The sequence below is a fragment of the Leucopleurus acutus genome (genome assembly GCF_964270905.1).
Source record: "Leucopleurus acutus genome assembly, chromosome: X".
Taxonomy (NCBI): Eukaryota; Metazoa; Chordata; class Mammalia; order Artiodactyla; family Delphinidae; genus Leucopleurus; species Leucopleurus acutus.
The window spans coordinates 87,675,572-87,689,757 of record NC_139148.1 but is presented as its reverse complement, the minus strand read 5'-3'; the positions used below and the strand labels follow the sequence as shown (position 1 = coordinate 87,689,757).

The 14,186-nt window shown below is 43.2% G+C and overlaps 1 protein-coding gene across 1 annotated transcript; it reads right to left on the bottom strand.

Annotated features, from left to right (window-relative positions):
• Positions 1 to 3,849: 3,849 nt before the first annotated feature.
• Positions 3,850 to 13,834, bottom strand: TMEM35A (transmembrane protein 35A; the record flags this gene model as incomplete). The annotated part of the gene is made up of 2 exons (XM_082864731.1): positions 3,850 to 4,263; positions 13,715 to 13,834. The coding sequence occupies 2 exons, from the start codon at positions 13,832 to 13,834 to the stop codon at positions 3,850 to 3,852; spliced, it is 534 nt and encodes a 177-aa protein (XP_082720857.1).
• Positions 13,835 to 14,186: the final 352 nt, after the last annotated feature.

The following is a 14,186-nucleotide window of genomic DNA, read 5'->3' as shown; positions in this document are numbered from 1 at the left end:
TTAGCTGCAGTACGAAGAATAGAATGTTAGGGGTGCAGGAGTGGAAATAGACAATTAAAAGGGTCTAGCAAAAGTCCAGAAGAGATATGACTGCAATCTGAACCTGGCCTAAGGTGTAAATGGTAGGAAAGGTAGAAAATGATGGTATTTGTGAAATGTTTTGGAAGGAGACTGGGCAAGGCCGTAATAAAGGAATTAGATGTAGGGAAAAAGAAAGAGAGGAAGCCAGAATGACTTCTAAGTTTTGGGCTTCAAATAGGAAAAACTAAGGGAATAGTCGTAATGACACTCAACCCCACCTCCCTAGAACAGATGAGGCTGGAGCAGAAGAGCAATATGCATGCCTAACCCACCGAGAGGTTCCAGGTTCCGAGTTGTTTTTTTGGGTCCTACGAAAGAAGGGCGGGCGAGCAGCTTCTGGCCCTTTCCAGTGGAACCGTCCCATCGCTCCCCAAGGACCCCCTTTCACAGCCTGCCCCAGCAAGGACCGAACTTGGCCGCGACAACTGACCCATTGGGCAGATTCCCGTTCTGGGGGAAAACCCGACACCTTGTAGGACAGTCTTACTCAGAAGTCAGGAGATTGATTCCCTTCGGCCTCGGGGATCCCACTTTGCCCGGTGTTTAAAAGCACCTCACCTAAAATACTCCTCAGTCCCAAAGCCTCTGGAGTCCAAACGTCACCTCCCGGATTCAAAAGAGCGGGCTCCGCCCCGCGCATGCGCTTCCGAGGCGACACAGGGGGCTTCAGGGCGGAGCCGCGCGCTCTGCTGAAGCCTGATTGGTTGGGTCACAGCTCAATGGCGCGAGGCGGCGCGCGCGCCCACGCTGACGCAAACGCAATTCCGCAGAGCCGCCGGCCACACCCGCCAGGCCCGGGTACGCCCGGCTAGCGGGCAGTTGCTGCTGAAATCAGCCGATTGGCTGATGTTCCCACTGTTCTAATATTGTTCCCATTCGTCACTGTGCCTAAAACGGAACAATTAGTGTCTCGGTTCTTGAGTTTAACAAGACCAATTACAGTGATCCATTTGCTCAGATTGACCCCAAATGTCGGGCTTTGAATCTGTAGGAAAATATGAAACTGCAAACTTCTCAATAAAGGCTGCTTCTCCCATGTTGGGCAAGAGAATTAGGTTAAAGGGTCTGACACCTCTGAAGCTGTCGCTAGGAGGTGGGAGGAAAGGACGGCGGCTGAATTTGCCCTCCTTTTACCGAGGATGGGCACGCATACCTTCTAGAGTATGCTGGAAACATATCCTGAGCCAGATGTGGCATCTTGTAGGTAGCCGGCCAGTTAACAAGTAAAGATTCCTAACTTTGAGGAATCGATGGACCTTAAAGAAACTGGCTAAAACAGCAGCAAGGGCTTAGTCTGAGACCTGAACTTAGTCCCTAGTTTAGTCTCTTACTAGAGTAGGAACTGGAGAAGAAAGATAAAAATTTAATGACTCTCACTGATTTTTTTGAGGCCAAAATATACCCATAAACTATAGGCAAAAGTGTGGGAGGGGGCTTCCCTGGTGGCGCAGTGGTTGAGAATCCTGCCAATGCAGGGGACATAGCTTCGTGCCCCGGTCCGGGAAGATCCCACATGCCGCGGAGCGGCTGGGCCCGTGAGCCACGGCAGCTGAGCCTGCGCGTCCGGAGCCTGTGCTCCACAACGGGAGAGGCCACAACAGTGAGAGGCCCGCGTACCGCAAAATAAATAAATAAATAAATAAAAATAGAAGTGTGGGAGGAAACTTTGCAATCTTGGGGAGAGATGAAGAATCAGACTAAGTTGATGTATTTGGGAAAGACTACAGCAAAAAATGATTATTTACCACATCTTACATTGTTTTCAAAGTACTTTCAAGAAATCATATTTAATCATGCATGAGAACTGAGTGTTCAATATTTACTATGATAGCTGATCTTCCTATCTAGTAAAACTGAAAATTTCTCGAGTCATTTTTTAATAATCATTTCATACTCAAATGTAAATTGGAAAGAATTTTAAGCCTTCAATCCTCTTATTTTTGTAAATGAAATTGGGGCCCTGAGTAGTTAAATAACTTGCCTAATGTGACAAGTCTGTGGCACTGGAATTTGTGCCAGTTTGTGGATGCATATATAGTGAGACACTGGTTCATCTTTACTTAATATACCTGCAATTATTCCTGAAATAATTCTTCTACCTTCCCTTGGCATCACCTAATAAAGCAGAACTCCCCAAACCTGGGAACTGTATTGAGATCTAATTTTGTGGCTTTCTGTCTTATGTGCTGACATCACAGAAGTGTGAGGAAACTTAAATGAGATTGGAAAGTTAGTAACCTCATTAGTATATTAAGTTATTGTACTCCCCCTTCTCTTTATTCTCCTCCCTCATCCACTCAAAATTAAGACAACCTGAATCCCATGACATGACCTTTTCTTTCCAGATTTTCATTACTTGTCCAGACCATTTCCTCCAAACTTCAAAAATTTTTATTTTGAAAGAATGAGAGAAATAAGACAGAGAGGTATCAATCAACAAGAACAATGATATCGAAGAAAATACAATAATTTGTACTCCCCCCACACACAACACTCCCACCCCTTTCCCTATCCCTGGCACAATAATATTAAAACCATCAAAGCACATCTAACAAGGAGAAGCAGCAGTACGTAATGAAGAAAGCAACTTTTCATACTGCTCAATCCAACTAACCTATATCAAATGTCCTTCCCCCAGCTAAACTCAACTCACTGGAATGATAAAGAGGTGTAGAGGAGACAGCTGTGGGGGTAACTTGGATCTCTGCTTACACTAGCAAAGCTCAGTGAAAATTCAATAGGAATAGTGAATCTGTTTGGCAGAGAAACACTGGATACGGCTCCTCTGTCAAATTTCAGATGATTTAAGAGAACAGCTAGTTTGAGATTCACAGACTTCTAACGGGACTAATCCTCGCTCCCTCAACCACAACAGTGGAGTAGCTGCCAAATCCTGGTTAGCTGCTGAGAATAGTGGAAGTGAGGCAGCGTTTGGCTTAAGAAAATCCAAAAAAGATGTCCGATATAAAGTTTACTGTTTCAGTTTCCAAGTGTGAGTAAAGGAGCTTAGTAGGTTGGGCTCCAACAAAGGCAAGGTGAAACTTCTAATTTTATCACTTGAAGAATTAGATTATCTATTGACTGCACATTTCCCTTATTTTAATTAAACTCAGTATGGAGTATTTACAATTTAAACAACTGTTAAAGTAGAAGTTAATTCATTTTACAAGTAACTCAATGTCTCAAATTGAAGGAAATTTTTCCTAAAGTGGTAGGTTTAAGTTTTCAGCTTAATCTAGTGAGGGATTCCTCCATCCCATGGGAATACATAGTTTGTTTTATACCAAGAAGTAAGTAGCGTTCTCTTTATAGGAGATTTATTTTATTCTTCCTTCACTAGAATCAGTCGATAAAGGGAAGATACCTATGCAGGATTAGTTCAAGATCAGAGCCTTCTCCTTCGCACGTGTGTGCAAACACGCAAACACACACACACAGTAAGTAACATTTTCCCACACTTAATCTCACAGTCACATGCTTGCTGGAGTCCATCTCACAAATACACTTCAATAGTTAGCCATATACATGTACATGCAGCAAGATGTGAGAGTTGCCCCAGAGTGATTAAAGGTGGTGCACATACATCTATGTGGGGAGGTCATTTTAGGGTATAGGTGTACACAAGCCAATAGGGCCATTAATTTGTAGGTTATATTTGTCCCTTTTCCCCCAAGATAAATAAATCAAATGAAAAACACACACTGACATCTTCCTGGGTGTCATGGAGGCAACTGCCTGGAAGGTCCACTTTTTTGCACTTCCGCTTTCCTACGACAATTTCATTTTGCCCTGAGGGGCCTTCTCATATAAGGACGGCTGCTCCTCGGTATTTCCCGCATTGCCGGTACTCCCCGCATTCCCTGGCAGCGAGGATTTCTTCTCAGAGGACCGGTCTTCGGGCTTTCGGGCAATCAGTAGGCGGCAGGTGAGCAGGATGCCGAACACCAGGGCATGGGCGTAGCGTTTGAGAGGATCACCGACTAGCTGGTGGAAGAAGAGCACAGCCAACACCAGCAAAAGTAGGAAGAAGTTGGCCACATCTTTGGGACGCCCAGGCACAAGGGTCATGACAATGCCACAGGCCACCTCAAGAGCACCAATGCTTTTGCGGAGGAGAATGGAATTGATCCCCATTTTCTTCAGCAGAGGGAGGGCTCGGACATAGCTCTTGTAAGCACGTTTCTAGAGTGGAATACCATAAGGAAATCGCTGCATTAACCATGGTTTTAACATTAGAATGAAGAAAACACAAGCAAGGTCCTTCTTCCCCACCATTCCCTTTCCACACCAGCCAAGCGTGTCATATTCTTTTTTTACTGTGCCCCCTAAATAAAAGCCTTGTAATTAAGGAAAAAAGCAAGCAATCTGTTGAGATCCCTGTGATTTAAACCTTAGTAACAGCACCAAAGGTAAGAGAATTTGGCTTTATAGTTTAAAAAAAAATTTTTTGTGGGGGGGGGCCCACACCATGTGGGCGGGATGCGGGATCTTAGTTCCCCAGTCAGGAATCAAACCCATGCCCCCTGCAGTGGAAGCACCTTTTATTAAAAAATTTTTTTTCTGATCATAAATCATAAACAACATTAAGAATTTAAAAGAAAATTCACTGGGCCCATAAAAACTGGTACTGATTAGCCATATCCACATTTTCTAGTGCCTACCTTGTCCAAACCCAGATGCATATGAATACCAACAAAAATGAGACAAGGCGGTAAAGCCTCACTAATTTGGACTTCCCTAATTTGGAATCTGTGTTAATTCAAAAAAGAGCTGAGTTGGAGTTTACATTTGTGGAATCTGTAAAAATAAAAAAAGTGTGTGCTAAGCAAACAGAAAAATTTAAATGTATGCAAATGTTAGCCCCTTATATATCTTTAAAATATGGTAAGACAAAAATCGTTCTTATGATCATTGAGATAAATCCCTAGGATTTTACAAGACACTACTTTGATTAGCCTGGTTCAAGTTCATTAATTTTAATTCAATAAACATTTATTGAATACCTATTATGGATTATGTGATGGAGATATAGAGATGAATATGATAGGGTCAAGAAGCTCTCAGTGTAGTGGGGGGAAACAGATGCATAAACAACATTATAAAGCAGCACGGTTAGTGGTATATAATAGAGTACTGTATAAGGTCTAATTGTAGCCCGAAGGCAGATAACATGGAACAGAGAAGGGAGGCACTGGATATACTACAAAGTAATAGAATTATACTGACCTTAGAGTAATAGATAATCATATTTTTCACTATTCAGATTGACCCAATCCTCATTTTATAGTAAATTGATGAGATTTTATCAAGTGTCTTTCTGGTTTTGCCCACTACTTTGTTTTCATGAAGTATCCGTAAATTCATTCAATATTTATTAAGTGCCTCCTGTGCTAGGCATTGTACTCGGTACTCCGGATACAGACATCAATCATTCAAAAGCCCTGCCTTCCTGAAGTTTGAGTTTATGAGAAGAAAAGCTATGGAAGTACATAAGTGCAATAAAGTGTTATGGGTGCTGAAATAAACTATGTAGTAGGTACAGTGGAGGCACACCAGAGTGGTCAAATCTCCCTAGATGGGGACTGAGAAAAGCTAGAGTGGAATCTTAAAAGAAGAGCGGATGTTTGCAAGATCAATAAAGGAAGGGCATCAAGGGCAGAGGATGCTGGATGAGCAAAGGCCCTGAAGCACAAAATAGACTGGTGTGTTTCGAACACTGCCCCAGCTCAGCATAAGTTGGGGGAGGAAGGGGGAAAGGGTGAGACATGAGACAGAGAAGACAGATATGAATCAGATCATGGACTGTTACGTTGTGGAGCTGGACTTTATCCTATAAGCCAGGGGAACAACATAATTTGCTTTTAAGGAAGGTCCCTCTGGAAGTAGCATGGAGGATGGATTGGAAGGGGTATGCCTGGAAGCCAGGAGATCAGGTGAGAGAACTGGACTAGAGTAATGACAGTAAGGATAGAGGGAAGGGGAGAGACTCAAGCATACTTTGAATGCACAATCAACAGGAATTGATGTCTCATTGGATGTGGACACTGAGGGAAACGGAGAAGTCAAGAATGCATCCAGAAGAAGAGGGGGATGGGGCAGGAAGGAATGAGGAACTCAATTTGGAGTTTTTTAGTTGAAGTATCTCTAAGACACCTAAGTGGAGATGTCTAGTAGGCAGCTCAATAATAGAGGTCTGGGGTAAAGATACAGAATTGACAGTTATCAGTATGCCCAGGTAGAATGTATACAGTGGGAAAATGTGTGACAGACATTTAAAAAATGGGAGGAGGAAGAGAATCCACAAAAGAAACAGAAGCAAGTGTGGTCAGAAAAGTAGGAGGAAAACCAGGAGAGATGGGGTCATAGGGGCCAAAAATTTTAAGAAGAGAATAGTCAAAAGCACCAGATGCAAGACAAGTATTACAAGAATCAGGCAGAAAGCCAACTTGACCTGTCAGGAGCATCTGGTGCTTAGAATAGTGTTCACACACTCTAGTTTGGAACAAATGTTAAGTCATTTCTCTAGTGAATGCACCTTTATTTCATGGATTAATTATCATGAGTAGCACAAGATAGTCCTTTATGAGTACTGTTTCAAGACCAGTGGTTTAGTAAAAAATAGAATGGATTTGGATTCAGACAGGCTTGGCTTCAAATCCGATATCTGTCATTTTCTAGTTGGTGTCCCTGGGCAAATTATTTGCCCTCTCTGAGCCTCATTTTCTTGAGCAGGGCTAGGACTAAGATAAAGTAAGCCTATGTCCCCTGAGTGTAAAATTTAAGAAGGCACCAAAACACTCATTGATTAAGGTAAATAATATCCACAACAAATAAAATATCACAACTTTAAATAGAGGCAGGATCTGATTCTGCACTTGCACAACACTGCCTCACACCTCTTCCGAATCCTAGCCCTGTCAGATCCTGTCTTTATTTACCTTTATTCACTTCTAGTCCCTAACCTGTTCCTGAGCATATAGTGAAACACAAAGTATCAGTCGTTCTTCCTCCCTCTTCCCATTTTAGGTTTAATCAGGGATTTTCAGAGAGAAATTAGGAGAGAGGTTGACCAGTAGGCAGAGTAAAACCCTGGGCTGAACTGAGCTAGACCCATGTGGAGCAGAGCTGAGCCGAGGATTAGGGCATCTGGCAGTTTCCTCTCACTATTAACCTAGATGTCACCTGCCCACTCTCTCTCCCTCAACACTCTGGTGATGGTAGCAGGGGGACATAAGGGAAAGAAATCTAGATCCAAGAGTTTTCCTTAACACTTTTAAGCTAGGACCTTTTAAAATTAGCAACACAAAGCTCCCCAAGAGGCAGTTCCTAAATCCTAAGTGTAACCTTCTGACATAATGAACACAGGAAGCAGGATGAGCTTCTTACAGCCAGTGCACAGCCAAGATTTCCAGATGCTGACTGAAAGGCTTCTGGAAACATTCCTTTTTTGCCTAGGGCTAACCACCCATCATTTAGGAATATATTTTTATCTATACTATAGTGAAATCTGTAGGCCAAATTTCAGGTCTCTAAATCAAGTTCCTATGACTTCAGTGATCATTGTTCTCTGCATTTGCTCTAACTACATATTACTTTTTCAGTTGTTTATCTAACCTCTTAAACTGCAGCTGTAGATATTTTTACTGCAGCAGTTGCCTCTTTCCTTCTTTTCTCAAGAGGAAACTGCATGTGGATAAGCCATTTCATCAAATCTTTAGTTCAAATCTGAGTAGGTACAGATAGCATCTATTCTCCATGACTCCAGACAGGGAATGTTTAACTTGTTAGAGATGGGACTAAGCTTGGATGAGGTTTTGACAGTCTAGGAAGCCCTTTATTCTTTCTCCTGTGGAGTAGGATAGAGACATCAAAAGTATCCTACTATTGCCAGCAGCAACAATACTTGGTCTGGGCCACCTCAATTCCAACAACAGAAGGGTCATGTGCCTTAAGTCTATAGTAATTAGATCTCTAACGACTTTAATTGTTCTGACAGTAAGAATAAAGGGAGTTGACTGAGTCACTCTCCCAAAAGGCTCTGGAAGCTCACTTTGTTATGTCTGTTTCTTTTTCATTGCCATGACCCAGACCCTGAAACCATAGTTTCCTTATAGGGGAAGGAAGCAGGAGACAGAAGGGTTTAGTCAAATGTTTCAAACCCCTTTAATCAAAGGCAGTCATCTAGCAATATCCTTGGGCTAAGACAAGCTAAATTCCAATTTTAGTTTTGCCCCTAAATTGCTTGCAGAAAATTACTAAGTATTTTATTACCTCAGTTTCCCCTTTTGTAAATTAAATGAGCATTTTGGAGATTTGGTCAAAGAATCATAACGTCATAGCATCAACCAAGGGCCACACACACATATTTTATCATTAATGAACCACACAATTAGAAATCCATATGTTTGCAAGCCACAGTAATTATTTTAATGATAATAACAATGATTCAAGCAGGTCCGTTTTTATAGTATGAGACTATATGATTCAGACATGAGTCAAAAGCATATGGAGCCTTTCTTTAGTTATACCTTTTTTCTTTTTATCATTTATTCTTCACAACACCCCAGGGGCCATGATCTCATATTAATTACATTAAACTTGAGCAGCTCACAACTGGTTTACTTTAGTTCATTTATGCTAGTTAGGTAAAAGAAAAAAAATAGCTAATATACTGTATAATTCCATTTATATAAAGTTCAAAAACAGGTGAAACTAACTTATATTGTTGGAGTTGGGATTTACCCTTGGGGAGGTAGTAATCGGAAGGGGCCAGGAGGGAGGTTTCTAGGATGCTGGTCATGTTCTTCTTGATATGGGTGCTGGTTACACAGGGAGATTCTGAAAATTCCTCAAGCTGTATACACTTAGGTGCACATTTCAGTATGTATGTTATACTTCAATACAATTTACAGGGAAAAAACTATATGAAAGCAAAAGAGGACACTGACAAAAATATATTTTGGCTAAAAATCTCAGCCTGGTTGATATCTTAGATCATAAAGGCTACATAAGTGCTGCAAAATTTACTGTTTCAAGTATGATTTTCCTGAATCTCTGTAGGAAAAATAGCCATATGTGAATCATAGATCATTTCTTAAATGCAATAATAAACCATCACATGTTTAATTGCCAAATATCCATGTGAATGAAAAACACCTTTTAAGCAGTTCTACCTTCCACTGTCATATAATGCCCACCTAAAAAGGAAGCTGGCAAACCTGGTCCTACTAACCAAAGTGGATCCCTCCCAGATTGCATCTAAGGGGAGAAGGGTCTGACTTCCACTGTCAGTCAAAAGTCGCTCTGAAACAAGCACAGCTCTTGGCCATTGAGAGGCTATAAGCTCCCTGGCACAAATGTCAATGTAGTTTAGCTTAGGATGGCTAGCTGTGTGAACTACGCAAAGTCATTTCACATCTCAGGGTCAGTTGCCTCTCTGAGGGAAAAAACGTACTGTAACACCTCAGAGAACAGTCTAAGCATCAGTAAATTACTATCTTATTATTATTATCTTAGTATTATTACCTTATCATTCCAACTATTATGTAGTTGGAAAGCAATTAATAGTGTGATTGGAAGTATAAAAGATCGCCTATGGACATTAAATAAACTACCCAAACCTATCTGGAGTATTTTCCTAGGGCTACACAAACCCTGGGGAAATACCAGAGGGCATTTAACTATAAATAAGCAAATCATCCAAATCAACAACAAACCTTCCCTATAAGGGGATGCAAACAAGTGGCAGAGACCTGCCCTGTCAGAGACTTGCCCTCTCTTCCTCATGGTCAAAATCCTTTAGCTTCAATGTGACAGGATTTGTGGTGTTTTCTTACTATTCCATTTGTGGCCCTTTGTGCTTACAGGATAGAACCACTGTCACAAAGAGCTGAATACCAAATTTAGAGCAAGTCAACCATTCATATGTTAAACTGCTTAGCAGCATTTGTAAGTGCTGTCTCACAATTTCAAGTGAATTAATGAAGGCATTTAGTCAGGGGAGTGGTCAGTCGTGTTGAATTCACGTGGGATTTAGAGTACTCTATAATGACACTTGCTAAATTGGGAGGAGGTATGGAGTGACACATACCAAACAGGCTATTCAAGAGAGGCATCCGGAAATTCTGCATGGGATCCACTGTGTATTACCCAGCAGCAAGTGTGGAGTTTTCTATATTAGCTGACTGCATAGAGGTCTGTTCACCATGGCATAAGGAAATAGCATCTTGCTCTTTTACATGCCTGATTTCAATCCCTTAAACTGGCCATTTGAATTAGTCAGGAAACCACTGCGTAAAATAGAATCAATTATCATCACCTCAACCCAGAGCATTTCTTGAACACCTACCATATTCATACACTGTACTAGATGCTTCCATATGTAATCTCAGTTAATATTTACAACAAATTCCTGTGGTAGGTTGTTATCCTCATTTTACAGATGAGGAAACTGAGACAGACACTAAGAGTGTCAGGTCTTGAACCCAAACCTACATGACTCAAAGTCTGTGCTCCTTCCACTAACCTTTCCTGGCTTCCCCAGTAGAGACAGGAAAGAAGTTCATAGTCATTTGTCTGTCTGGTTTTTAGCAGTGATTTTCTATGCAGGGGATAATACCTAAGCATAACACTAATGGCTTTAGAACAAGAAAAAATAGTTGACAGAAAAGCAAAAAAAAAAAAAAAAAAAACTCTAAATTTGAAAAATTGGTTTCGAAGTAAAATGAAACCCCAAAATATGGGATTGGGGCAGTTAAACTGCTACCAAAAAAGGAGAAAAAATGTGCCAGATATTTTCAAGAATCGGTTGTAAGTTCTGACATCCAAAAAAGCAGTTGTAACCATTAATGACTCCTCTACTGGGAATACTGAGTCACAGACTTGGTTTCTAATCTCTGCTCCAACAGCAGCTTACCCTAGGATCTTGGATAAGTCATTAAACTTGCTCTGTTTCAGTTTATCCATCAGTAAAATAAGCATAACTTTAAAAAATAAATCTACCTCACAGAGATGTTTTAAAGAATAAACAACAAGAGCAACAACAACACCTTGAGATTTTATACAAAAAGCCACTGCAGTCAATACATGACTAACTCCATCAATGCAAAGGAATCACTCCTAAATGCAAAACAGAAAATCCCAGAGAGTCATCCCAGCTGATCTCTGGTTGGGCAAGAAATGGCTTCTGAACTGTATCATCAAGAGCCAACCAGAGAAATCTGAAGGGTGGTGACAAGCCAAGACAATGCTACAATGACTCATTCATTCACCCAGCCACTCAACAAATATAAACTGAGGAACTTCTGTGTACTAGAACTGAATCGTCCCCACTCCCTATGGATTCAACAATAAAGCTGGGCCGGCCCAGGCACTAGGCAGTGGGCCCTATGCCAGAAAGCCATCTCTAGCCTGGGGCCCAATGCTCAATGCAGGAGGGGACCCTGGAAAACGGCGGTCTGAAAATCCTCCTCAAGCTTCATGCTACTGTGAAGTTTACCTCCCAGCTAGATATAGTTCTTCCATTGCCTCCAGATGCCCCTGAGCACAGAAGCACGGAATTGTGCATACATACACACACACAATGGTTCTGTACTGCTGTATTAGATTATACCTATTTAAATATGTTCCTTTGTATGATATGGAATCTTCATATATTTCTTCTGCCTTTCATTAAACTGTAATAGACAGCTCCACGCCCTAGAAAGAAACCTACTGAAAACACATTTGTGGCTGGTCCTCCTCATGAGCTCCTGCCAAGCTGATAGGAAGCTTCCCGGTGACTCCATCTTAGTTGGATTGCCTGCAAAACCTAACACTGTACTTAGGGTGCAGCTTGGGAGGCCTCTAAAGCAGCTGAGCAGGATATAGGGAGACAGGGAGTATACTGAAGAGGGGTACTATGTCCCTAAGGCAAGGGAAAGCTTAAATATACCCAAGGCACACACACATAAACATATAAATGTATGCATATATGAAAAGGAAAGAAAAGCAAGAGCATATGCATTTATTTATAATCTAACGCCAAACTACTGCTGCCAAGACAAAAATATAGTGGCAATTCCCCTCCACCCTTTCCCTCTGCCTTTGGTGGCTTCTGCTACCCCACTTCCCCTCCCCTCCCCAATGCAGGCTGCCTTGGATACTCATATTGACCTGATTTCAATTCCATCTGGTCAAATGTTCTGGGAGGAGGGAAAGGGGGAAGGAGAAACACATTAGGATTTGCAACTGGGGCTAGACCTTGGCCCCTGAGTCCCAGCCACCCTCCCCGATGCCAAGGTGATCCTGTGGTGAGAGAGACATGGGAAACACCAGCTCAAACCCTGAGACAGAAGCCAGAGCTGCCTGCAAACATTTCTGAGTGTCTACAATTTGCCAGACTCCATCCACTTGCAGCTCACGTTGAGGGGCTCTGGAAGGCTCCGCAGTGAGCTCCAGGAGAGCTATTTATTCCTGTCAACTGTCAACGTGTGGGGCTATTCCTCCTTGCGTTAGCCCTAATGGGGAATCCCTCTTGTCTTTCTTCTCTCTCCCTCCTGTTCCTCCCCTAAGCTCTTTTCCTTCTTGACCTTGAGAACCCATTAATGGGCTCCCTCCCATTACTGGCAGCCTGGCAAAAGCAATGAGAAGCAGGTTCTCTTCAGCTGGGGCGGGGAAATGAAGAGGCAAAGTGACAGGGGGAGAAGCGAGAGCGGAAGTGCTGGAAACATCCCCTGCCATCACCTCGTACTCCACAGCATAGGAACAAGTCCTCTTCACACCCAACTGTGGAGAGCAGCCCAGCCCCCAGGTTGCAGAGGAGATGTTTTGGCCATTCACCTTCAGGTGATTCTAACTCTGCGGAGGGGAAAACCTGCCGAGGGCCTGGCCCTGGGCATCCACTGGGCATCCACGGGAGACAAGGTGGGGATTAAGGACTATTTTGCAGGAGAGGAAAAGCAGACTTTGCAGATTTTGCAGATTAGCCCATATACAAAACAAAATAAAACAAAACATCCAGTTCTCCCTTGAGAGAAGGGGAAGAAGGAGGCTCTCGGTGACCTTTATTTGGGTCAAGTCGGCTTTGTCTCAAGGATATAGACACACGCCCAGGCAGCTAGGGGAACACCATCGGCTCTCCGCCAGGGATGAGGAATACCTTCCCCGCCCCTAAAAATTGCTTGTTTCAGTAGCCCATTCGCCCTCAGCTCTTTCCTCCTTGCCTTTTGTTCTTCCCCAAGATAAATAAACTCTCCAGCTTGCTAAACTCTTAGCTCCAAGGGAAGGAATCAGACTTGCAGACTGGCTGCCGGGAGTTTGGGTGTGCTGGAAGGAGGGGAGGACTCCTGCCAATGACAGGTGTTACGCAGGTCTCAGCCCTCCGGTTTACTTGGGGGTGGGGGTACTCACTGGGCAACCCCTCCCCCAACTGGCATTCAGTGGCTCCAAAACAGTTGCTCCCGGCATAGCCTGCAAATGAAATCGCTCTCATCCAGCTGCTCCTTCCCAGCTGCAAAGTTGTTGGGGAGAAGGGAGGGTCAGGGGTGGGGGTAGGGGTGAAAGGGCTGGGACCGTGGACCGGGAAGGAAAGAAGGGGAGAGGTACTCGCCATCCCTTGGGGGTGCGCTCCTCATCACCCGTTTGCTTCACTTACCATCTCACTGTAGGCATCCTTGCTGAGCCTGGGGGTCAACTTGATAGTCCCCATGAAAACAAAGAAGAGTCCCAGGGCCACTGAGAGTGCCACGACGGTTACGGTTCTAGGGGATGCCATGGGGTCACCAAGGCAGGTCCCGACTAACACTGCTGCTTTGCGCACCCTGTCTAAGGCGCAGGCACTTAGCACAGAGAGAGCTAGAGGGAAGCTGCGGAGGCAGCAGGCAGCTAGAATGACAAAGGGAGAGGAGGGAGCTCGAGGGAAAAATTGAGAGACCGAGATTCAACCTCTCTCACTACAACAATCGCTGGGTCCTAATGCCCTACGCTTGCTCCGCACTGGCCAAAAGCACAGTCTCGATATTAAATGAAGTCCTAAACTGAGGTGGAAACTTCAAGTCTTAAATGGGGGAAAAGGTAGGTTACGCTTCGAGTTCAGTCCCTGGGCTGCCTCTGCAATGAGGAATTAA